Source organism: Cucurbita pepo, chromosome 18, assembly GCF_057944985.1.
Source record: "Cucurbita pepo subsp. pepo isolate OVF chromosome 18, ASM5794498v1, whole genome shotgun sequence".
NCBI lineage: Eukaryota > Viridiplantae > Streptophyta > Magnoliopsida > Cucurbitales > Cucurbitaceae > Cucurbita > Cucurbita pepo.
This window is the reverse complement of record NC_141815.1, coordinates 2,329,249-2,355,386: the sequence shown is the minus strand read 5'-3', so window position 1 is coordinate 2,355,386 and position 26,138 is coordinate 2,329,249. Positions and strand designations below refer to the sequence as shown.

Here is a 26,138-nt window from a genome sequence, read left to right as displayed (position 1 = left end):
TCAAGGGGAGTAGTCTAAGGTCACATAGGAATAAGAAGAGAGCAAGTTACCTTAGCCACAAATCAAGAACCTCCTAAGACTCCCACAGTACAACATGCTCATGACTTAGACTACGCTGCTTGGAACGCATGAAGTCTTGAGTGTAGGTAAGTAGACTGTATTATAGGGCAAGCCCTTGATGCAGTATTAAGACTACATTGCTTGGAACGTAAGAAACCTTGGATGTAGGTTTTCAGACTATGCCACTTGGAATGCATGAAACCTTGGGCATAGGTTAAGCAGACTGTATCGAAAGGCAAGCCCTAAGATGCGGTAAGACTACGTCGCTTGGAACGCATGAAGCCTTGAACGTAGGTTAAGGCTGTGTCGCTTGGAACGCATGAAGCCTTGGACATAGGATTTTCAGGTGCATGTCTAGTGCCATAAATCCTAGGGGGAGTGTCTTGGAGAACAAACCAAGAACAGAACAAGAACCTGGATCAAGATCTTAGTTCTAAGGACAAGAACCAGGAACAAAGGACCAAGAACAAAAACCATAGTACTATGGCCCTTAAAGTAAAACCAAGGTCCTCAAGAAAGATCAAGATAAGAACCCAAAGCCAAGAACAAGAATTAGAGGGCCTAAATAGTTACAACAAGAACAAGACAACATCAAAGAATGTGGTAACCTAGCATATCAAGGACACGATTAAGAGCCTACTACTTACTGAGTCTTGTACTCATTCCTTATTCTCCATTTTTTTCCAGGTGATAAGGAGCTGGTCGAGGTCGGGAGCAGACTCTGGAGCAGGTGCCATAGACTAACCTCACCCGTCATCCTCAACCCTTTTGTCTTAAAGTGTTTTGTGTTCGTTCCTCGTTTTGTATTCTAACTATTATTTTGTGTTTTAACTAGTATGCTGTGTTTTGAATACTTACGTATAAACTCTATTTTGATATAATGTTTTAAATTTCTTTGTTTTATTTTGCGAAAAATTTATCCAACTTTTTGAGTCATCGAGTCAGCTTGGTCCTACAGTACGTGTTCGTACTGAACATATTAGAAAAGTATTTGATGCACGTATCATACAATCATAAAAGCACGACATGTGCAGATGCCATAGGACACACATCATCTAATCAAGCCAACAGTAAAACCATTTACTTGGTTTCGTGAGACGTTAGTTTAAAGCTACTCATTGAAATCTCATTCTACCCTAAACCTAATTTGCATATATCTCCAAATAATTTAAATTAGCTAAAAAGTAGCAATTCTAACTTTAAGCATCTCGTGTCAAGAATGCCTCCCAACGAGTCAAAAATTGTAGAAAATGGTCTAGATGTATCAGTCCCGAGTCCAATGAATCGACCTCAAAAGGGTATAAAAATATCAAACTCAAGCCAAATCAACGAAGAGGTCAAGCTGGAGGTGTCAAAAAAATGTCTAATTGATTATGAATCAGCCAAATGAGATGAAACGGAGCAATTGTTGTGACTCATTTGGCCAGAAATTTCCTTTCTGGGACGACCTTTTATATTTTTATTTATTTATTATTATTATTCTTAGATTGAGTGTAAATATTATTTGAATTTTTTTCAATTTAAATTCGAACGGGAAGTGCTGTTTCTAATGGCGGAGGGGTGAGTAACGCGTAAAAACCTGCCCTTGAGAGGGGAACAACAGCTGGAAACGACTGCTAATACCCCGTACGCTAAGAAGGAAGAGGAGGAATCCGCCCGAGGAGGAGCTCGCGTCTGATTAGCTAGTTGGTGAGGCAATAGCTTACCAAGCTCATGATCAGTAGCTGGTCCGAGAGGATGATCAGCCTTATATATTATTTATGGAATATATGTTAGATATTATATCTCAATATTCTCTCCTTTATGATTTGATTTATAGTATATTTTATTTTATTCTCAATATTTAATTATTTTATATTTTCCTTATTTGTACGCATTAGTTGTTAGCTTGTATCTTATTTGAGGATATGAATATCAATGAGAATACACACCTTCCATCAAATTCTATTTCTCATTCTTAACCTGAGGCAATAGCTTACCAAGCCGATGATCAGTAGCTGGTCCGGGAGGATGATCAGTCACAAGGTTCAAGTGTATTTTTATTCCTCCCGATAAAAAATACTTTTTAAATTTTTATGGGTTGGGTTGTGAAAAGTTTCGTTTTTCAACCCGAAAATGTGTTTGTTTGTGAACTTTTAATATATTTTATCTAAAATTGTATCCGAATAATTATAAATTGTGGATAAATAAAACTGACAAAAAAAAAAAAAAAAAAAAAAAAAAATTGACAACCCAACCTGAAAATAGAGGGTTGGGTTGTGAAAAGTTTCGTATAGGGTTTCGTTTTCCAACCCGAAAATGTGTTTGTGAACTTTTTAATATATTTTATCGAATTATTATAAATGGTGGATAAATAAAATTGAAATTTTTTTTGACAACCCAACCCGAAAATAGAGGGTTGGGTTGTGAAAAGTTTCTTTTTCCAACCCGAAAATGTGTTTGTTTGTGAACTTTTAATATATTTTATCTAAGATTGTACCAGAATTATAAATTGTGGATAAATAAAACTGACAAAAACAAATTTGACAAACCAACCGAAAATAGAGGGTTGGTTGTGAAAAGGTTCGTATGGGTTGGATTACCAATCCAACCAACCCGAACCCTTGGGTTAGGTCAAAAAAAATTCCTCGATCCAACCAACCTGGCCCATCTACACCCCTAGAATTATTGAAAATTTTAAAAGTTTAATAGTATTATTTATTTATTTATTAATTTAACATTTTATTTTCATAGAATCCGTTATTTTCAAATATAATTTTTGGGCATTTCAGTAACCATTTTTTTAATTCAGCTCTCTTCCTCTTTCATTGTCCTGGTCTTCTCTGCAATTTCCAGCCATTATTAGGGTTTTCGGAGTGGATTTGGATCAGGGAGACCGATCTCAGGTCTTGCAATGGCTGTGCAGGATCATGGAGCTTTCATAGAGAAATTCATCCTGCAGCAGAGCTCCCCGTCCGATCCACTTCCCTTGACTGGCCTCACTTTCGCTGTTAAAGACATGTAAGTTTCCGATTCTTTACTCTTTGGTGATTAACAGGTTGTGAAATCTGAAATATCTGTATGAGTATTCTTGATAGAATCAAAAGATTTCATGAAGGTTTTGGTGATAACAGGTTTTGAAATCTTGTAGATATTGGTTTTAGATCGCAACTGGTTGTTAGTGTGTGCAAGTCGAAGCTTAGTTCGATAAAATAATTCTTGGTTCTTTGTTTATATTAGTATCTTGGTCCTTGAATTATCAACGTAACAGTTTTTCTACATGAAATTGGGGTATTGAAGTCAAACCTCTCACATTGGTATTTGAACCAAACAGATTTGATATGGAGGGATATGTAACTGGTTTTGGAAATCCTGAATGGCTAAGGACTCACCCACCCGCCAATCAAACAGCGCCAGCCGTGTTGGCTATCCTAAGAGGAGGAGCCACTTGCATCGGCAAGACTATCATGGATGAAATGGCCTTCAGGTAACAAGAAAACATACCCTTTACCTTTTTTCCCGTTAGCTTTCATTTTTTTCAATTGATCACAAACAAACAATCCATAAGCTTTGCCACTTGGGATACAGGGGATAATAATTATTCTTTTGAGCTGCAAGTCATTCTATAACTGTGTTAAGACTGTGAGCTAATAAACTTGATTTAGTAGAGTTAGTTACTAACTAAAGAGAATTGTCAGTAGGAATAATATGGAGCAATTAGATGAGAATTGATAGTAGTTGATAAATTGTGGACCAAATTTTGTGAGTGTGGACCAAGTTTATGCTTTGATTTGATTAAGAAGATTGTTAGTGGTTCTTGACGAGAAAGTTTAGGAAGCTAGCTAAAAATAGATACATGCTCTTTTCACAACCACTACAACAACAAACAGAATTGAAAACCTAAGTGGTTAATGTTTCTCTGTTCCAAAAAATCTCACCCCCAAATTTTTTCTTTGCTTCTTTTACTTGTTTTGACGTATTGTGATCGTGGGTCAAATCCGACAAAGACTTAAATTCTTATCATTCTTTTTCAATCAGACAGCTCTGCATTAAAATTGGTTAAAACATGAACGTGAGCCAATTGATTTTTATCAGGTTTCTAATTGGTAATTTAAATGCTTTGACCAAATCATTCATCCGAACACGCAGGCTTTTGAGTGAGTTTTTATATTAGTGGAATCACTAATTTGATAATCATATTTTGTCAGTATAAGTGGGGAAAACTTTCATTATGGCACACCCCGAAACCCATATGCGTCAGATCGTATACCTGGAGGATCTTCTAGCGGCTCTGCTGTTGCTGTTGGTGCAAAGCTTGTGGATTTCTCCTTAGGCAAGTTCTCAGTTCCAAGACGTTGAATAATTTGTGATTCCATGCCTTGTACTGGGTAAAATATTGTAACAGACCTTACCTAGATTTGTAGGAACCGATACTGGAGGTAGCGTTAGAGTGCCTGCTTCTTATTGTGGAATTCTTGGATTCCGGCCTTCACATGGTGTGGTCTCTACATCTGGAGTAATACCCATGACGCAGAGCTTCGATACAGTAGGTAATGTGTAATGTCTCATTGTCACTTTGTCCACCTCTTCTTTTGTATATTTTTTTTTTCTACTAAGGCCCTTTGGTGATTGTCATGCAAAGTTGTTATTGTTTCCTTTTTCTCTTCACTTATTACTTTTAAATTTTATAAGTAAAAGGTCCTTTGACAAATATTTGTGAAAATCCAATTTGTTGAGGATTGTTGGGAGAGAAGTCCTACATCGGCTAATTAAGGAGTTGATTATGGGTTTATAACAAGGAATACATCTTCGTTAGTATGAGACCTTTTGGGGAAACCAAAAGCAAAACCATGAGAGCTTATGCTCAAAGTGGATAATATCACACCATTGTGGAAAGTCGTGGTTTCTAACATGGTATCAAAGTCATGCCCTTAACGTAGCCATGTCAATAGAATCCTCAAATGTCGAACAGAGAAGTTGTGAGTCTCGAAGGTGTAGTAAAAAAGTGACTCAAATGTCGAACAAAGGGTGTTCTTTGTTCGAGGGCTCCAAAGAAGGAGTTGAACCTCGATTAAGAGGAGGTTGTTTGAGGGCTTCATAAGCCTTAGAGGAGAAGACTCTATGGTGTACTTTGTTCGATAGGAGGTTTGTTGAGAGAGGAGTCCCACATCGGCTAATTAAGGAGTTGATTAAGGTTTATAAACAAGGAATCATCTCCATTGGTACGAGGCCTTTTGGGGAAACCAAAAGCAAAACCATGAGAGCTTATGCTCAAAGTGGACAATATCATACCATGGTGGAGAGTTGTGGTTTCTAATATAATTGTCATGACATCATTGTTATGATGGCGGCTATGTTTCTTATGATTTTGCATATAGATGATCGATATGGTGTTGATTCGTAGCAGATCCATTGGTTGCTTATAAATAGAATAGAGCTCATAGCTCAACGAATATTATCTTTTGGAACATGTCATCTCTTTCCTTCAACATTAACCATGTTCCTGTCATGTTAAAAAGGTGTACATTGTTTTGACACCATCTTCTCATTTTAGGTTGGTTTGCCATCGATTCTGCCGTATTCAAAAGAGTAGGACGGCTGCTGCTGCAAGAGCCAGAGGTTGAACATTACAAGCCTACACAGGTGCTGATTGCAGAAGATTGTTTCAAGCTCTCAAGCATTCCTAGTGAGCGACTGACACAAGCTTTTGTTAATTCAGTGAAGAAGTTATTTGGTGGTAAGTCTGACACTCAGTAAGTTATTTATTTATTTATTTATTTATTATTATTATTATTTTAGTACCATGCTTTCATTGAGGATGAATGAAAAAAATACATGGGAATAAGAAGAAATCCTCAAATTCTTCTTTCACTCTTTCTTTCACAAGGTAAAGCCTTCCTCTGAACCTCTATTCCCTGACCATATCATGAAACCGTTCCTTATCCACCAGGATACCAAATCCCACAATTTTCTATCTTTGATGGGAGAGGTTGCCCTAAAAGACACTGATCTCATTTCATTACCGCTTGCCGGGACACTACCACAAAATGGGTCTTTGCCATTGAGACAATTTCTTCTTTCCTTGGTCCTGCCTACGAGTGGTATGGCAATCTCAAGCCCGGGTCCATATCAAGCTGGAAACAGATGCAAAGGGCTTAGGCAAGCACTCAGGTCAGCGGATCCGCTTAAGAAAGCAAATCAAACTAAAATGTCTTCAAGCTCCCTTCTGAATGAAACCTCTTTGCTTGCATCTGAGAGAGCGCTTGGCGAAAGAATCGTGTGCAGCACCTATTAGTTCAATTAACATAGGTTTCAAAAAGCATTTTGAAGCCATATTCTCTTAAATCAGGCTATGAAAAAACGGGAGTAATGTGGAATAACTCCATTCCTATGAGCTGTAGAGTTAGTTATCCCTTATCATCCCTGGTATTCCTCCTCTCTATGAGATGTGGAATTGACCCCGCTCTTTCTACATCCTTTTGGATATCGAAGAAAGAGATCATTAAATCAATTTAGCCGAGCTAAGGTGTGGAACCCTTGTTTTTGAGTCTTTGATTTTATAATAAGCTAAAGGGGCTGGGTTTTCTATCCGAACTTTGAAGACAGGAGTCAAAGAATCTTATTTGACTTTCTCTTCAATTTTGAGGAATGTGTGAAAAAAAAAGAATAGTATGCTTAGAACCGTAGATTTCCATAATTTAGCCCGTTTGATGGAATTTAACTGATTAAGTATTATGCTGATCGTCTTAATAGGTATCAAACCAAACCCATACAAAATAATAGTTCAGAAAGTGAGGAGCCAAGCTAAAATAAAAAGGGACTCCAATCAAGCATAATAAGGCCTAAAGTGTAATTATGAAATTTTTTTAACACCAAGCCCAAAGAGAGATATTAAACCTAACAAGGGGCTAATTCTCCTCCCCAAGAACTCATAAACCCATTAGCATTCTCTAATGTTTCTCTCAAGCCAAAGGCTTCATAAAACTGCACAACAATCGGGCAATGAGTATCAGTTATTGCACAGGTTGTGGTCTTGAGGAATGGATATTTGATATTGGTTAGTGAATGAATCAGGACTTGATTTTCTTCTCATTGCTCCAGAGAGAACTCATTTGAAATATTTGGACTATAGCCTTTTTGGCACATTCAACAAAAGATCGATTTAGAGACAAAGGTTTGCAAGCGGCTAAGAAACACTTCTTTATTGAATTAACAAAACCGTTTGTTAGTTATTTATCTATGAGTTATCTTTGTAACCAAATATAGTAGGGTTAGATTTATTAAAAAATGACGTGTAAGCTTGACTTGTACATGATTTATTCTTTGCATGATTTATTAATAGTAGAGTATTTATAGGTGAAGTTATTAATCATGGAGCATTTGTAGGAGAAGTTATTAGTAGTGGAACATTTCTAGAAATATTAGTCATGGAACATTTTTAGGAGAAATTACTAGTAGTGGAGCATTTTTAGTAGAAGAATTGTTAGTGCTTCTTCCCTCTAAATAGCCACACAACAAAATTTTTAAAAATATTGTACTTGAAATACTGTGGTACAAAGGAACTCTCCCCTTGAGTTATCGTGTTATTTTTTTTCGTTTCTTTTTGTTTCGGTTATTTGTTTCGGTTATTTGTTTCCATGTGCTTAGATCGAGTGTCAAAACCATGTTTCGGTTATTTGTTTCCATGTGCTTAGATCGAGTGTCAAAACCTTTATCTAGGATCAGAGCTAGGATGCCGAAACAAATGCTGTCATTGCATAAAGTCATTGGGGGAGATGTGACGACGATACAAAACGAGAAGGAGAGGAGTGTAACGCTTGTTGGATTTCGATAATCAGCGAGGGAAATCCCTTCTTCTCGGTGAGAGGAAATTTTCGACAGAAGGTTGTTGAAAAAAAAAAAATGCGTAAAAATAACAAAGAGAGAGAGAAAGGCTGATATTCTAAACCGAATGCTGTGGCCACTCTCCTACAAAATTTTAGACTTGTTTGTCAAATGAACGGGGTATTCTGAAATCGTGTGATCGTGTGAATCTAAATAAGGAAAAACTGAAAAACTCAGGTTTTATCTAACAACGCTCACGTACCCCTTGATCTAAATAAGGAAAAACTGAAAAACTCAGGTTTTATCTAACAACGCTCACGTACCTGTTACTCACAAAGAGTAACTATGTAGCGTGATTGATAAAAATGCGTGTTAATTTGTTAGCACATGGCGTGTGGGTCGCCATCAAACATGGTGACAATATCGAGGGAGCATAAGGGGAGCATAAGGACAGGATGACTCTTGTTGCCATCTACCAAACAGTCCTGGAGGATGTCCTTCTCATGTTTGCAGAGAAAGACTCGACAAAGGCAGCATGGGAGACACAGCAAACAATGCATATGGGTGTAGAATGGGTCAAGGAAGCAAAAGTGCAGATTTTGATGGGTGATTTCAAGGCTATCTGCATGAAAGACAGCACTTTACCATGAAGTTGACAATGATCGTCAACGGTATCCACTCGTTAAGAGACAAGATGGAGGAGATCTCCGTCATCAAGAAGTTCCTCCAAGCTGTCTTCAAGATCATACAGATTGTTGCCTCCGTTGAGCGGTCAACAACCTTAAGAACATGCCGTTGAGGAGGTCAACAACCTCAAGAAAAAGTATTAACATAATTTGGAGTTCATCTGTGCTTCTAGATATAAATTTTCAATTTGAGATGGATGATTACTTATTTAAGCCTTCAACTACAGGCCATCTTATAAAATAAATTGGCCTTGGGAATACTTGAATTCATCTCTTCTTTCGAACATAAATTTTCAATTGTCATGTACAATTACTAACTTGAGCCTTCAGCTGCAGACCATCTTATAAAACAGATTAGCATCGGGAGTTATGTTGAGGATAAAGTTCCAAGTTTGAAGCATTTCATGATTGAAGAAAACGATGGTTATAAGCATAGCATTCCATCCTTGGCTGCTCTTGTAAGGTCTAAGGTATTGCTTCAGAGGTATTAATCTTCCGATGAACTGCTACTCAAATTCTGTCGAGATAATTGATTGTGATGTATAATTGTGTTGAATTAAGTAATGATCTTCACCCTCTTTTTACGCTTGTAGGCATGAATTCAAAATCAATCACGGAGAATGGGTTAGGTCCTATAATTCTCATTTGGGCCCAGGAAAATCAGAACGAATATCAGAATACATCAGGGTGGCAACGGATGAAAATACTGATCTAAGTCGCTCCGTTCAAATTGAACTGCGTGTAGCTCTTGCTGCTCTTCTTGAAGTATTATCTCTCTTTCTCACACACAATTTACTAAAATTTTAAACTGAAATAATTCCAACTTAAAAATATTTGCATTTTGATTTCTACTGTTAACTTCCGTTGCTTTTTGTGTTGACTAAAAATGTGTTCTACGAGACAAATTGAATTAATTTTTATCAGGAATATTAATGGTAGCTATCTGTAAGTTTGTCGGACTTTTTCCTTTTTGGTCAGGATAGGGAGTTAGGGTAGGCAGAATTTTAGTTTAGTTTGTTGAAGATTGTTAGGAGAGGAGTCCTTCGGGGGTTGATCATGGAGCTTATGTTAAAAGTGAACAATATCATATCATTGTGGAGGTCATGATTTCTAACATGGTGTTAGAGTCATGTCCTTAGCTTAGCCATGCCAATAGAATCCTCAAATGTCGAACAAAAAAGAGAGTTTTGAATGTGTAGTCAAAAGTGACTCAAGTGTCGAACAAAGGGTTTTCTTTGTTTGAGAGTTCCAGAGAAGAGTCGAACTTCAATTAAGGGGAGGTTGTTCAAAATTTCCATAGATCTCAGGGGAAATGGTTGAGAATAGTGTATTTTGTTCGAGGGGAGTATGGTTGAGAATAGAGTCTCGAAGGTGTAGTCAAAAGTGACTCAAGTGTCTAACAAAGGGTTTTCTTTGTTTGAGGGCTCTAGGGGAGGAGTCGAGTCTCGATTAAGGGGAGGTTGTTCGAAAGCTCCATAGATCTCAGGGGACGCTCTATGGTGTATTTTGTTCGAAGGAAGAATTGTTGAGAATAGTCTCGAAGGTGTAGTCAAGAGTTCTCAAGTTTCTAACAAAGAGTTTTCTTTGTTTGAGCTCTCCAGAGAAGGAGTCGAGTCTCGATTAAGGGGAGGTTGTTCGAAAGTTCCATAGATCTCAGGGGAGGCTCTATGGTGTACTTTGTTCGAGGGGGATGATGGTTGAGATTTGTTGGGGGAGTCCCACGTTAGCTAATTAAGGGAATGATCCAGAGTTTATAAGTAATGAAAAGTAAATACTACTCAAAGTAGACAATATCATACCATCTTAAGAGAGTTGCCGTTATGTATCAGGATTTTGGAGTTCTTGTAATTCCTACAGTCCCAGGCCCCCCTCCGAAACTAAGAACAGACATCTCGGAGCTACACGACTTTCGTGCAAAGGCTTTCAGTTTGCTCTCCATTGCTTCGGTCTCCGGAATCTGCCAGGTTCTCTCTCATTCTTTCTCTCTCACTCTTGAAAGTTAAAGCAACCATATTGATGTATTTCTTGCCACCAACTAATGTGCAGGCTACCATACCTCTAGGACTGTACAACGGCCTTCCTGTGTCTATATCTTTGCTAGCAAAACATGGTTCAGATGGGTTTTTGCTCAATGTTGTTGACACTCTTTACAGCACTCTAAAACAAGAAGTTGAGGCAAGCTACTAAGAAGTTGAGGTATTATCCACTGAATAATTTGAGAGATTTGATTTTTCATCCTTTCATGTATTCTTTGTATGATCATGTATTGTTTGTATGATTATGAATCAAGTTTTCTTTTTCTAGCAAGTTAGATTGTGGAATGAAATATTTGATCATGTATTTTTGGTATTTACTGCTAGCCGATATTGTTCTTTTTGGGCTTTCCCTTCCGGGTCTTCCCCTTAAAGCTTTAAAACGCGTATGATAGGGGAAGGTTTCTACACCCTTATAAATGGTGTTTTGATTTCCTCCCAGATCCACCACTAGCAGATATTGTCTTCTTTGGGCCTCTGCGTATGCTTGGGGAAGGTTTCCACACCCTTTATTGTCTTCTTTGGGCTTCCGCGTATGCTTGGGGAAGGTCTTCACACCCTTATAAATGGTATTTTGTTCTCCTTCACACCCTTATAAATGGTATTTTGTTCTCCTCCCAGATCCACAGCTAGTAGATATTGTCCTCTTTGGGCTTCCCCTCAATGCTTTAAAAATGAGTTTGTTAGGGGAAGGTTTCCACACCCTTATAAATGGTGTTTTGTTCTCCTCCCCAACCAATGTGGGACATCACAATCCAACCCCCTTCGGGGCCCAGCATCTTCGCTGGCACTTGTTTCTTTATCCAATTGATGTGGGACCGCCACCAAATCCACCCCCTTCGGGGCCCAGCATCCTTACTGGCACACCGCCTCGTGTTTACTTCCCTTCGGGGAATAGCGAGAAGGCTGGCACATCGTCCGGTGTCTGGCTCTGATACCATTTGTAACGGCCCAAATCCACTACTAGCAGATATTGTCCTCTTTGGGTTTTTCTTTCGGGCTTCCCCTCAAGACTTTAGAATGCGTCTGTTAGGGGAAGGTTTCGACACCTTTGTAAATTGTGTTTTGTTCTCCTCCCCCACCCAATTTGGGACATCACAGTATTGGGGCATACATTGAACTCGACAACCCGAATCAACTCAATTTGAATTATAGGAGTTGGGTTGGGTTATATAACCTTTTTAGTTTAGTTGGGTTAGTTTTATGTGTAACGACCTGAATTTTAGGAAAATAGGTTTATAATAGTAAGAAACCAAATTGAAATCGATAAAATTAAAATTGGATCTCAATCATACCTTTGCTTCTTCCTCAATTCATAACTGATTTCAGTGATTCAAAAGTTTCGGTCAATAGAGAATATTATTCTAAGCAACTTCTGTGAAAGATATTTGACTGAAAAATGCAACAGGGGCAAAAAAGTCATTTTTCAAAATTTAAGGAAATTTTAAAATTTTTAAAAAAAGTTTAGATTTTTTAAAATATATTTTGAAAATGTAAAATTACCAAAAATATCTTTGGAGTTTGAAATATTTACGAAAATGCCACTGCTAAAAAGTTTGATATGCTATAGTGAAGAACGTGCCCGTTTGGATGTTCTCGAAACTTGGATAGCCTCTAGAAGATGCAAACCTCGTCACATCCAATGGTTAGAAATTGAAAATGAAGTAAGTTGTGTCAATTGATATAAACATTACAAGTAAGTCGATCGTTCACTAGTTGTTTGTAATTACAGCTGGGTCAAAAGTCTTTTTTACCCCTGTAATTATATTTTTCACCTTAAGTACCAATCATAAACTAAGTCCCTCTCGAGCCAGTGAGAGAGTGAGATCCCATTGTTCAAGTTTCGAAATTAGTACTTAAAGAAACTGCTGATCTATTTACCATAGATTCGAATGAATAAATTTCATCTCATGAAATTATGTTCTTAGTTCCCTGTTTGGTCAAGTTCCCAAAACAGTAGGCATGTTGAATCAACTAAAAAAATCATCTCACCCATGTAAATCAAAGGGCAAGCCAACACATGCACGGGTTCATAACTCAATCTAGATTAAATTCGAGTCGCATATAATTATCTTGTGAAATATTAATCTTCTCCGTTAATGAATTTATAAAAGAAATATTAAATATTTCATGGTTTAGTCTTATACAGACCCATAGTATAGGATACCCCACTCACATATCTCCACCTGACTGATTTGAATCAAATCATTTGTAACAATTAAAGTGGATCACATCAATAGTGTTAACAGAATGAGACACTCAACTTTATCCATATACTATACACTCTTATTACTTGACCATGATTCTCTTATATATCAACAGTATATTGTTCAAGATTACATTAATAACTTTGGATTTTTCAAACGATTGATAACATTAAATTGTAAATAAAATAATTAATTACGAAGTTTTAGAATATAAATGCCAACATTATGAACATCATCTATGTAACTCTAATTTTCCAGACTTTCTGGACTAGCTCCGAGACTAATCTGGTTTTGGAAGCACTAGGGTGAACCATGGGTGCTCGGTCTAATAGAAATGTCTTCACCATGGTCATTGTGAAACTGTACTAACTCTAGCACCAAACAAAACACTAGTTAATTGACCTGTTAGCAAATCCGTACCCCTAGCGGCCTATTATGACGTAGTTGATTCTAGACCAGCTATGAAATTGTTGGAAATAAACTTAAATGAGAGAGAGAAAAAGCCGTTATTATTTGTTGTTTTTAAATTCAGTCAAACGAGGGAGGGAAGGAAGGAAAACGTGGGATAGTTATGGACATTTTTAGCGTTACGAAAACTTATAAATAGGCCTTTACTTCTCAATGTAAGAGCAGAGAACAAGAGAGAGGAGAGCAAAGAGAACAGAGCACAGAGCAAGTTGAACAGAGCAAGCAGAGAGAAAAGGTGTAGAACAGAAAGCGTAATAGAAAAAAGGGTTTTGAGAATCCTTTGTTTGTCTTCTTGTCTCTCCCCTCTCGACACCCGTAGAGTTATCAGTTAGTTTCAGAGCGAGCGTCTATTTTCTACAAGTGGGTATCGGAGCGACTTTTAATTTCAATAGAAATTACAGCTACTTCGAAAAAACAGCCTATTTAGGCTATGTAATGGGACCGGCTTCCCAGAAACGTTAATGCCCTAGGCCCCGTCCAATAGCCAGCCTCGTCCTAGAGAAAACTCCCTCCGAATAGAAAACTAGTCATTCGTCTAAATCTTAGTCTAATTTTTTCTTTTTTTGGATTTAATTAGAGACTAGAATTTTTTATAATTGTTCACAAGTCGACACACACTAACCTCGGTCACAAACTACAAATATTTTTAATATTTATAATAATTTTAAAAGTAGGATTGAGTTGTAAACCTATTTTCCGATGCCAGACAAAAAAAAATGTCAACTTATGAACGGATCTGAATTTTTTTATTTTAAAAAATTCAACCTTAACTCAAAAAAGACAACCTTAACTCAAAAAAGAAAAGAAAAAAAAAAAAAAAAAACCTAACTCAACCGAACATTTATGGTTTGAACTGGATAGTCTGAATGAGTCTAGTTCTTGAGTCATTTGAGTACCTCTAAATCTAACAATTGTGATGAACATCAATAACTATTCAATTATCTTATACGAATGTACAAGTCATCTAGGGGTAAATCACTGTTTCAGTGCGGTACTAAATCAAGTCAAACTCTGAATACTAGATATGATCTCAAAATAACAGGGGTCAAGGTCGGCCAGTGAGACGATGGGGGATAAGTTTCATCGTTGAGAGAGAAACAGCCTGGACCACCAGCTAAGGCCCTTAAATGACCGCTTAGTGATAAAAGAGGTAGGGGTGCAGAGACAACCAGGAGGTTTGTCCAGAAGCAGCCACCATTGAAAGAGTGCATCATAGCTCACTGACCGAGCGCTCTTGCGTGAAGATGAACGGGGCTAAGTGATAAGCTTCATTGTCGAGAGAGAAACAGCCTGGATCACCAACTAAGGCCCCTAAATGACCGCTCAGTGATAAAGGAGGTAGGGGTGCAGAGACAACAAGGAGGTTTGTCTAGAAGCAGCCACCATTGAAAGAGTGCGTCATAGCTCACTGACCGAGCGCTCTTGCGCCGAAGATGAACGGGGCTAAGTGATAAGCTTCATTGTCAAGAGAGAAACAGCCTGGATCACCAACTAAGGCCCCTAAATGACCGCTCAGTGATAAAGGAGGTAGGGGTGCAGAGACAATAAGGAGGTTTGTCTAGAAGCAGCCACCATTGAAAGAGTGCGTCATAGCTCACTGACCGAGCGCTCTTGCGCCGAAGATGAACGGGGCTAAGTGTGTTGAAGCTAATAATAGAGTTTGAATGAGTTACTGCCGAAGAAAAGGAGGAGGTGAATTCAATTTCATCCACACAAATCTCAACCAACTCCGGGAATCCCCCTATAAAAGGACCTCCCTCCCCATCATTCAAATCACTCCTCCTCTCAATCTCACTTCAATTTTTTGTTGTCACCAACAAAGTGATAAGCTTCATTGTCGAGAGAGAAACAGCCTGGATCACCAACTAAGGCCCCTAAATGACCGCTCAATGATAAAGGAGGTAGGGGTGTAGAGACAACAAGGAGGTTTGTCTAGAAGCAGCCACCATTGAAAGAGTGCGTCATAGCTCACTGACCGAGTGCTCTTGCGCCGAAGATGAACGGGGCTAAGTGATAAGCTTCATTGTCAAGAGAGAAACAGCCTGGATCACCAACTAAGGCCCCTAAATGACCGCTCAGTGATAAAGGAGGTAGGGGTGCAGAGACAACAAGGAGGTTTGTCTAGAAGCAGCCACCATTGAAAGAGTGCGTCATAGCTCACTGACCGAGCGCTCTTGCGCCGAAGATGAACGGGGCTAAGTGTGTTGAAGCTAATAATAGAGTTTGAATGAGTTACTGCCGAAGAGAAGGAGGAGGTGAATTCAATTTCATCCACACAAATCTCAACCAACTCCGGGAATCCCCCTATAAAAGGACCTCCCTCCCCATCATTCAAATCACTCCTCCTCTCAATCTCACTTCAGTTTTCTGTTGTCACCAACAACTGGTATCAGAGCTATCTTGCAGCAGCAAAAATGACAGCAGAAAAACAAGTTGAGAGCTACGTTCAGCCCGCCATCCCGAGGTTCGATGGTCACTATGATCATTGGGCGATGTTGATGGAAAATTTTCTCAGATCAAAGGAGTTCTTTGATATGGTGGGGACGGGTTATGAAGAGCCAAATGAAGGCGAGGTACTCTCAGCTGGTCAACAGCAACTGTTGGCAGCATCGAAGTTGAAGGATCTGAAGGTCAAGAACTATTTATTTCAGTCCATTGATAGAACTATCTTGGAAACAATGCTTCAGAAGAAGACATCCAAGGAAATTTGGGATTCTATGAGGAGGAAGTATCAAGGCTCAACGAGAGTAAAACGTGCTCAACTACAAGCCGTCAGAAGAGACTTTGAAATTCTCCAAATGCAAAAGGGAGAAACGGTGAATGATTATATTGACAAGGTTATAAGTCTTGCAAGTAAAATGAGGATGCATGGTGGTTCAATCACGGAGGTTGCGGTCGTAGGAAAAATTTTGCGATCACTAACTCCAAAGTTCGATTACATTGTATGTTCTATCGAAGAAGCAAACAATGTCGAAGAGATGCAAATAGATGAACTTCAAAGCTCCCTGTTAGTACATGAGCAGAGGCTCAATCGTACAAGTGCAATAGAGGAGATGACAGCCTTAAAAATATCCACACCAGGTGAAGCTTCAAGCCCTAGAGGTAGAGGGCAAAGAAGAGGCAGAGGTCGTGGGAGAGGCAGTCGAGAAAGAAGTGGAGATGTTGGCAGGTCAGCAGACCTAGTCAGAAACGATTATGACAACAAAGGCAAGAGACACTTTGATAAGTCTAAGGTGGAATGCTACAGATGTGGACGCCTTGGACATTACAAAAATGAATGCTATACCAGGCTACAAAAGGAGAAAAGAGATCAATCCAATTTTGTGGAGAGAAGAGAAGAAGAAACATTATTAATGTCATTCCATGCTATGAAGGTTGCAGATAAAGGTGTATGGGTCGTAGACTCTGGATGCAGCAATCATATGACAGGTTGTAAGGAATTCTTCTCAACTTTAGATGAAAATTTTCATACTACGGTTTCTCTTGGCAACAATTCAACTCTCCAAGTGATGGGGAAAGGAACCGTAGATATCAAGACTAGAAATGGCTTTGTAGAGTCTATTTCTAATGTATTCTACATTCCTGATCTGAAGGCCAACTTACTTAGTATCGGTCAGTTACAAGAAAAGGGGTATGTGATCACATTCCAAAATGATGAATGTGAAATTTATGACTCCAAAAGAGGATCGATTGCTAAGATGAAGATGACCACCAACCGTCTATATCCGTTGACGTTAAATATCGTTGCCAAAAGTTTGATGGTGAAGAAAGAAGATACCACATGGCTTTGGCATTTTAGGTATGGTCATCTACACTTTAAAGGATTAAAGACGTTGTCCTCAAAGAAGATGGTAACTGGGTTGCCAGATATTACTCCACCAACGGAAATTTGCGAGAGCTGTGTAGTAGCAAAACATGAAAGAAACTCTTTTCCATCCGGAAAATCACGAAGAGCTCAAGCAATTTTGGAGTTGATTCATTCAGACATATGTGGTCCCATCTCTCCAGCATCAAATGGTAACAAGAAATATTTCATGACCCTCATCGATGATTTTAGTCGAAAAACATGGACTTATTTCTTGCACGCCAAATCAGAAGCCTTTGATTGCTTCAAAAAATTTTGTGCTACTATGAAGACGGAAACTGGAAGAAGAGTCAAGGCTTTAAGAATTGACAGAGGTGGAGAGTTCTGCTCGAACGAGTTTACTAAATTTTGTGAAGAGAAGGGCATACGGAGGCAGTTAACAACAGCATATACACCACAACAAAATGGTGTGGCCGAAAGGAAAAACAGGACCATTCTCAACATGGTTCGAAGTTTACTAAATAAAGGAGAAGTCCCGAAGGAATTTTGGCCAGAAGCTGTCGTGTGGTCCGTTCACATTCTCAACCGGAGTCCTACCTTTTCTGTTAGAGATATGACTCCACAAGAAGCATGGAGCGGAAGAAAACCTGCAGTAGACCACTTTAGAATCTTTGGGTGCATAGCATATGCACGCGTTCCTGATGAGAAAAGGAAGAAACTTGAAGACAAGAGTTTGAAGTGTGTGTTCCTTGGAGTAAGCGAGACCTCTAAGGCGTACAAGCTCTACGATCCTTTGACAAAGAAGGTGGTGGTAAGTCGTGATGTAGTCTTTGACGAAAAGAAGACTTGGACATGGGAAGAAAAGATCACTGTGAATCAGCAGATTCCTGTAGATCTTGAAGAAGAACAAACTGAAGCCCCAATTCAGCCTCACTTTGAGCATGGAGAGAGCTCATCACAAGCTCAACAAGAAGAACCAGTAGAAGAAGATCATGATCATAATCAAAGAAATCCAAGAACAAGAAAGAGACCAAATTGGATGATTGATTATGAGATGGACTATGAATCAAATGATAGCGGTTATTTTGCATTCTTTATGGATATTGATCCAATTGTCTATGAAGAAGCGGTAAAGGAGAAGAAATGGAAGGAAGCTATGGACAGTGAAATCAAATCCATAGAGAAGAACAAGACTTGGGAGCTCACTGATCTTCCTAGAGGACAGAAAACAATCGGAGTAAAATGGGTTTTCAAAACCAAGTTGAATGAAAATGGTGAGGTGGATAAGTACAAGGCGCGACTTGTTGCAAAAGGATACAAGCAAAAGTATGAAATTGATTATAAGGAGGTATTTGCACCAGTGGCATGTCAAGACACTATTAGGCTTATAATTTCTATTGCAGCACAGAAATCTTGGCCTATTCATCAACTTGATGTGAAATCGGCCTTCTTACATGGAGAGCTTCAAGGAGAGGTATATGTGGAGCAACCAGAAGGTTTTGTTCAAAAAGGCAAAGAGGAACAAGTATACAAGTTGAAGAAAGCTTTGTACGGTTTGAAGCAAGCTCCGAGGGCATGGTATAGTCGCATTGATTCTCATTTTGAAAAGATGGGATTCACTAAATGCTCGTATGAACATACGTTGTATGTGAAAACTGAAAAGGGAGGTAACATTATCATTATTTGCTTATACGTTGATGATTTAATATTTACTGGCAATAATGAAGAAATGTTTGAATTTTTTAAGAAGAGCATGATGAAGGAATTTGAAATGACAAATCTTGGCTTGATGAGATATTTTCTTGGAGTAGAAGTTACTCAAACTCCCGCAGGTAACTTTATATGTCAGAAGAAGTATGCTCAAGAATTACTTGAAAGATTTAAATTGGATGAGCGCACATTTGGAACTCCATCAGAATTGGGTTTAAAGTTGCACAAGGATATTGACGGGCGAGAGGTTGATAATCGGTACTTCAAACAAATTGTGGGAAGTTTGATGTACCTAACTTCAACAAGACCAGACATCATGTATGCGGTTAGTATGATAAGTCGTTACATGGAGCATCCAACGGAAAAACATCTCAATGCAGCAAGAAGGATACTTCGTTATGTGAGGGAAACCTTTGATTTGGGGGTATTCTACAAGAAAGGAGATGATCCGAAGATGGTTGCTATACAGATAGCGACTATGCAGGTGATATAGACGATCGTAAAAGTACTTCAGGAAGTATTTTCATGATGAGTTCAGGAGCTATTTGCTGGTCTTCAAAGAAGTAACCTATTGTAACACTCTCAACTACAGAAGCAGAATTTGTGGCGGCAGCAGCATGCTCATGCCAAGCAATTTGGTTAAGAAAAATGCTTGAAATTTTTAATCAGAAGCAACCAGGTACGACGGTTATATATTGTGATAATATGTCAACTATTAAGTTGTCTAAAAATCCTGTGTTGCATGGAAGGAGCAAGCATATCGATGTTCGATTTCATTTCTTGCGTGATTTGTGTAAAGAAGGCATTATTGAACTCAACTTTTGCCGAAGTGATGAATAAATCGCAGACCTATTCACAAAGCCCTTGAAACAACCATTGTTCGAGAAGCTTAGAAGAAAGATGGGGATGTGCAGAATCCAAGATGTATATCAAGATGACGAAGTGAAGTCCTAAACTGATTTCCGCAGAATTTTAAGGGAGGGTGTTGAAGCTAATAATAGAGTTTGAATGAGTTACTGTCGAAGAGAAGGAGGAGGTGAATTCAATTTCATCCACACAAATCTCAACCAACTTCGGGAATCCCCCTATAAAAGGACCTCCCTCCCCATCATTCAAATCACTCCTCCTCTCAATCTCACTTCAGTTTTCTGTTGTCACCAACAAAGTGATAAGCTTCATTGTCGAGAGAGAAACAGCCTGGATCACCAACTAAGGCCCCTAAATGACCGCTCAGTGATAAAGGAGGTAGGGGTGCAGAGACAACAAGGAGGTTTGTCTAGAAGCAGCCACCATTGAAAGAGTGCGTCATAGCTCACTGACCGAGCGCTCTTGCGCCGAAGATGAACGGGGCTAAGCGATCTGCCGAACCTGTGGGCTGTTAAAATGCATCGGTAGGGGAGCGTTCCGCCTTAGAGGGAAGTACCCGCGCGAGCAGTGATAGACGAAGCGAAGCAGGGGTGCAGAGACAACTAAGTGGTTTGTCTAGAAGTAGCCACCATTGAAAGAGTGCGTTGCTCACTGACCGAGCGCTCTTGCGCCGAAGATGAACGGGGCTAAGCGATCTGCCGAAACTGTGAGATGTTAAAACGCATCGATAGGGGAGCGTTCCACCTTAGAGGGAAGTACCCGCACGAGTAGTGGTAGATGAAGCGAAGCGAGAATGTCGGCTTGAGAATCCAATGCCCCGAAAACCTAAGGGTTACTCAGACATTAATTTCAAATCAGTCTATGTTAGATCAATTAATTGTTTAAATATTTTGAAAATTATAAAAGCTTTATTCAACGAAAAATTTAAATTTGGAAATTAAATAAATAGAATTTTTTTATGAGTGGATAAGCCATTACCGATTCCGTTGAATCATTTGCTGATCCTTCATCATCTTCTTCTTCTTCTCTCGCTTCGCTAGTTTAACCTCCGCTCTGCAATTTCCAGCCACTATTAAGGTGGTTGTGGCGGACTCTGATTCCGATTAGATTCGGAGAAGAAGGGGGGAGAATCTCCGGTGTTGCAATGGCTGTGCAGGATCATGGAGCTTTCATGGAGAAATTCCTCCTGCAACCGAGCTCCCCGTCCGATCAACTTCCCTTGGCTGGCCTCACTTTCGCTGTTAAAGACATGTGAGATTTTTTCTTTTTGATTATTTTCTACTTTTTATTTGGCTTGATAACAGGTTATGAGTTCTGTAATCTCTCTAAAGTATGATGGATAGTATGGAACGCTTTCAGTTTCAATGCTTGATGGAATTGATGTTTCCATCCGATATTATTTATTCGATCAACATATATTCATGAAATGAATTGATCGTTCTTTGGGGAAAATTCCGTTTGTACTAGTGAGTCGATACATTAATTAGTAGTAAGATCAAATTACGAAGTTTTCCATGAATCAATCAATGCATTAAGAAAATAAAACAAGAAGAAATTTAACCAAAAAATGCTAAAAGTTAAGCATCATAATTGTCTAAAACCAATCACAAAAGGTAAACTTGAATCTAACTACAAAATAAAGCAAGTGACGAAGTTTCCAAGCTTAACAATAACATGTCCCAACCATGTTAAAGCATCCAATATAACCGGAAAAATGGGATTCATAAAGCATCCATAACTGCTCCTAACTTTCGATGAAGTAAAAGGTAACTCATCTTATATCTTTTAAGAACATTACATCAGGCATGTGGCGGGGAGTTCAACTCTAAGGTTCAAACCTACAACCTCCTGGAGAAAGTAGAGCTGTTTTAATTCTTCAACTTATAGAGAGTATTGATTTTACCACTTAACTAATTTGAGGGTTGAATTTGATGAAATTAATACTTTAAAGGCTAAATTTTACTCACCCATTTTAATACAAGGGTAAAATAATTTTCTGTTGTGAAGTTCTATTTGAATTCTTCTTTTAGAGTAGAAAGAGTATTATGAGTAGTGAAATGAAGATTAAATTGTTATATAACATAAGATTATCGTAAAGTTTGTCGCTAAAGCCTAATTCTTATGGCCGATATATTTGTAGATATTGATATCTCCATTCTTACAAGCCATCAACAGTTGGTTTTCTATTTTAACTGTTCATTAGTGTGTGTAAGATGAAGCTTAGTTCAATAAAGTAATTCTTTGTTGTTTTAATGCATGGTCCTTCATATAAAAGTGTCAGTTTTTTTTTTCATGAAACCGGGGCGTTGATGAAAAACTTCTCATTGGACTTTGAACCAAACAGATTTGATGTGGATGGATATGTAACTGGTTTTGGAAATCCTGAATGGCTAAGGACACATCCACCTGCTAGTCAGACAGCCCCTGCCGTGTTGTCGATCCTAAAAGGAGGAGCCACCTGCATTGGCAAGACAATCATGGATGAAATGGCCTACAGGTACCAAGAAAATCTAGCTCTTACTCTTTCTTTTCCTTTTAGCTTTCATCTTTTACAACTGATAGCAAACAAACAAGGCATAAGATTTGGAAATTGGGATACAGCAGATAAAAATTACCATTTTGCACTGCACACCATTCTGTAATTGTCTTAAAACTATGTCTACTCCATTCTTATCATTCTATTGCAAGCAGATAACTCTGCATTGTAATTGGTCACCATATGAACTGAACAAATTATCTTTTGACAGGTTTCTAATTTCTAGTTGAAAATCTTTCACCAAATAATTTTTCGTGACGATGTAGGCTTTTGAATATTTACAATAGTGGAGTCACTAGCTTGATAATCATATTTTTGCAGTATAAATGGGGAAAACATTCACTATGGCACACCCCAAAACCCACGTGCACCAGATCGGATACCCGGAGGATCTTCCAGTGGCTCTGCCGTTGCTGTAGGTGCAAAGCTTGTGGATTTCTCCTTAGGCAAGTTCCTAGTTCTTTGACCTTGAATAAATTGTGGTTTAATGAATTCTCCCTGGAATATGTTGTAAAGGTCATATTTAGTTTTGTAGGAACTGATACTGGAGGTAGTGTAAGAGTGCCTGCATCCTATTGTGGAATCTTTGGATTTCGGCCTTCACATGGTGCAGTCTCTACCTCTGGAGTAATTCCCATGGCACAGAGCTTTGATACAGTAGGTAATGAGTAGTATCTCATTGCTACTTTGTCTTCATCTTCTTTTGTAATAACGACACTATTGCGATGGCTTTGTTACTTGTGACTTTGCTTTTAAGAGTGGTACAGTACTTATTGATAGCATAGGCATTGGTTGCTTATAGATAGAATAGAGCCCATATCTCAACGAAATGCTATCTTTCCAAACACGTTTTCTCTTCCTACAAGGCTTCGACATCGATTTTGAACTCATGATGTAACGCTATATATCTTGCCATATTAACAAAGTGTATCCTTTGACACCAACTTCTCATTTTAGGATGGTTTGCCAGGGATCCTATTGTATTAAAAAGAGTAGGCCAGCTCCTGCTTCAACAGCCAGAATTTGAACATCACAAGCCTACGCAGGTGCTTATTGCAGAAGATTGTATGAAGCTCTCATGTATTCCTAGTGAACGATTGACGCAAGTTTTTGTGAATGCAGTAACAAAGTTATTTGGTGGTGAGTTGACACTCGATATTAGTTGTCTTCACAGTTTGTGGTCTTGATGAATGTATATTTGATAATAGTTCGTGAATGAATCTGAATTTGATTTCTTGCATTTACATTTCGAGTCTTAACAAAATGTGAGGTGAAAATTTGAATTTTCGACCTTTTAGTTGAAGATATATATATGTTTTAACAAGTTGAGCTATGATTTGGTTGTCATTCATTTAGGTGGCAAGAGGGAATTTATTAGAGGGTCTAACTTCATACTTTGAGATGTCTGCCATTGCATGAACTGTAGCCTTTTTTTTGTTACATTCAACAGAAGGTCGTTTGGGAGCCAAAGCCTAGCAAACGGTATATGGGATCATTAATAATAACAGTGAAGAAAAATGATAAAACATAAAATTTGAGTTCACTTGATACAATATTTCAACCGAGTTGGATGCTGTCTTATATGAATCTTCAATTGCAGGCCATCTTATAAAACAAGTTAGCCTTGGGAATTATGTTGAGGACAAAGTTCCAAGTTTGAAGCATTTCATGATTGAAGGAAATGCAGGCCATGAGCATAGCATACCATCCTTGGCAGCCCTTGCAAGATCGATGCAATTGCTTCAGAGGTTCTGATCTGGCCATGAATCGTAACTCAAATTCTATCGAGCTAATTGATTATGATATATTTTTGTGCTGAATGAACGAATGATCTTCATCTCCTCACTTTTTACTTCCCCTTTGTAGGTATGAGTTCAAAATCAATCACGAAGAATGGGTTAGGACTTGCAATCCTCATTTGGGTCCAGGAATATCAGAACGAGTATTAGAAGCCATGAGGACGACAGATGAGAATATTGATCTGTGTCGTTCCATTAAAATCAAGCTGCGGGAAGCTCTTGCTTCTCTTCTTGAAGTATTCTCTCTCTCTCTCTCTCTCTCTCTCTCTCTCTCTCTCACACACACACACACACACACACACGCCCAGATTACAAGTTTCAAAGTAAAATAGATAGCAACTTAAAATGTATGCATTTTCCTTTTAGTTGACAGGTATAAATAGTGGGAGTTAGGATAGAATTTTGGAAATTAGTTTTGAGGGAGAGCTCCTCAAAATGCTAAAACCTGCATAACTCAAGTAGTGTTGGTCAACTTGGGCATAACTCAAGTAGTTAGTCATTTATACCTTTTCCTATGAGTTATAAATTCAAATCTCCTCTCCTTTATGTGGAATAGAATATATTTATATATAGCAAACAGTGAGACAAAGGAATCGAATCGGGGACATGAGAGTTTCTTCTCATCCAGCTGCTTTACTTACCTTATTTAATTTAGTAAAGGAGTGAAAGAGAATTCTGTTGAACACAACTCTCTGTGGGAAACACTCGCACTCTTTATTAAGACGAGAAAAGATTTACAAAACACTTTGTAGAAACTACTAATTTGTATTGCTGGGGATTTCTTGGGATGATGAACTAAGTAGGATGGAGGGGTATTTATACTAGAGGATAGTCAATCTATTCCTAAAATTTCTCTATTCTTGAAATCCCTAAATCATAAATATAATTATTCATACATTAATAATAATAATGGTTGGGCTTAACCCTATTGGGCTAGTGATGACATTTTAACAAATTCTTGTTAAGTCTTTCCTTCCTGTTTAGTCGAATAAATCTTTCGTTTCGTATTTCGTTCCTCTTTTTTCTTATTCTTTGATAAAGGTAAAGGAGAATGGATCTTGTCTTGCTTTCTTTCTCTTTTTCTTTTTCAATGAAGTAAATTCCTTTCTAGTTTCTGCCTTCATTTGTCCGGCAACGGATTTGTCCAAAAGCTCCTTCTTTCGTTCTAGTTCCCGATTTGCTTCTGCTAGTGAGATAATGGCGGTATCTTGGTAATTGACCTCCTGCCTCAATTGGTTCCTTAATACCTCAAAAAAAGAGTTTTAATTGAATCTAAAGAGACTACCTTTGACCATTGAACGTGGTCGACCATTAGGCTTGGATTAACTATATATATATATATAGTTTACTTGGACAACTACAAAGTGGCATCTAGCTATCATATCAAATTATGGGGCGAAATTTGTTTGAGTTATAGCGGCACATTGGAGTTTGTTTAATGAAGAGTTATTTCTGTTGTTTTTATCTTACGATACACGATTTACTCTAGAAAAAAGCAGTTCGTGAATCATAATTTCAAACTAATCTTGAGCTATTATTTTGGATCATTTCATTTCAGGACTTTGGGGTCCTTGTAATTCCTACAGTCCCAGGCCCCCCTCCAGAACTAAACACAGACGTCTCAAAGCTACACGACTTTCGTGCGAAAGCTTTCAGCTTGCTTTCCATTGCTGGAGTTTCTGGATTGTGTCAGGTTCCCTCTCTCTCTCTCTCTCTCTCTCTCTCCCAAAAGTTAAAGCAACCATTTTGATGTTCCTTTGCCTGACTAAATACTCTGCAGGTTAGCATACCTCTAGGTTTGTACAATGGCCTTCCGGTATCATTATCTTTGCTAGCAAAACATGGTTCAGATGGATTTTTGCTCAATGTTGTTGATAGTCTTTACAACACTCTAATTCAAGAAGTTGAGGTAAGCTTCTAAGAAATCTAAAAGAAACTACCTTGATGCTTGAAAATTGCTGTCCTATTTTCAGATTGGAAGAATAAGAGCATGTGCAAGCCAGGTATAAGCATTTTGATTAGCTTTTCTTTTTCTAGCGATGAATCAATTTTAAGTTTATTGAATGATGAGATATTTGATACTCGATCTGTCTCATGTATTGTTCTTTGTATAGCTGTTGATAATGAATCTTTAGAACAATGCTCCACTATTCTTCCATGCTTA

General features: G+C 38.3%; 2 protein-coding genes across 3 annotated transcripts; both read left to right on the top strand.

The window, feature by feature from the left end:
• Nucleotides 1-2,836: 2,836 nt before the first annotated feature.
• On the top strand, nt 2,837-10,908 carry LOC111780423 (amidase 1). 2 transcript variants are annotated; one of them, XM_087119422.1, is made up of 9 exons: nt 2,837-3,060; nt 3,374-3,526; nt 4,248-4,372; nt 4,464-4,589; nt 5,594-5,776; nt 8,880-9,033; nt 9,143-9,314; nt 10,379-10,513; nt 10,596-10,908. In XM_087119422.1, the coding sequence occupies exons 1-9, from the start codon at nt 2,954-2,956 to the stop codon at nt 10,734-10,736; spliced, it is 1,296 nt and encodes a 431-aa protein (XP_086975548.1). In that variant the 5' UTR covers nt 2,837-2,953; the 3' UTR covers nt 10,737-10,908. The 2 variants fall into 2 exon arrangements, with proteins under 2 accessions (XP_086975548.1, XP_086975549.1); XM_087119423.1 differs by having other exon boundaries at nt 2,838-3,060; nt 8,886-9,033.
• Nucleotides 10,909-20,609: 9,701 nt separating this feature from the next.
• Nucleotides 20,610-26,138, top strand: LOC111780424 (amidase 1). The gene is made up of 9 exons (XM_023660824.2): nt 20,610-20,890; nt 21,984-22,136; nt 22,497-22,621; nt 22,711-22,836; nt 23,133-23,315; nt 23,776-23,923; nt 24,042-24,210; nt 25,533-25,667; nt 25,755-26,138. Exons 1-9 carry the CDS (start codon nt 20,784-20,786, stop codon nt 25,893-25,895), a joined length of 1,287 nt encoding a protein of 428 aa, XP_023516592.2. The 5' UTR covers nt 20,610-20,783; the 3' UTR covers nt 25,896-26,138.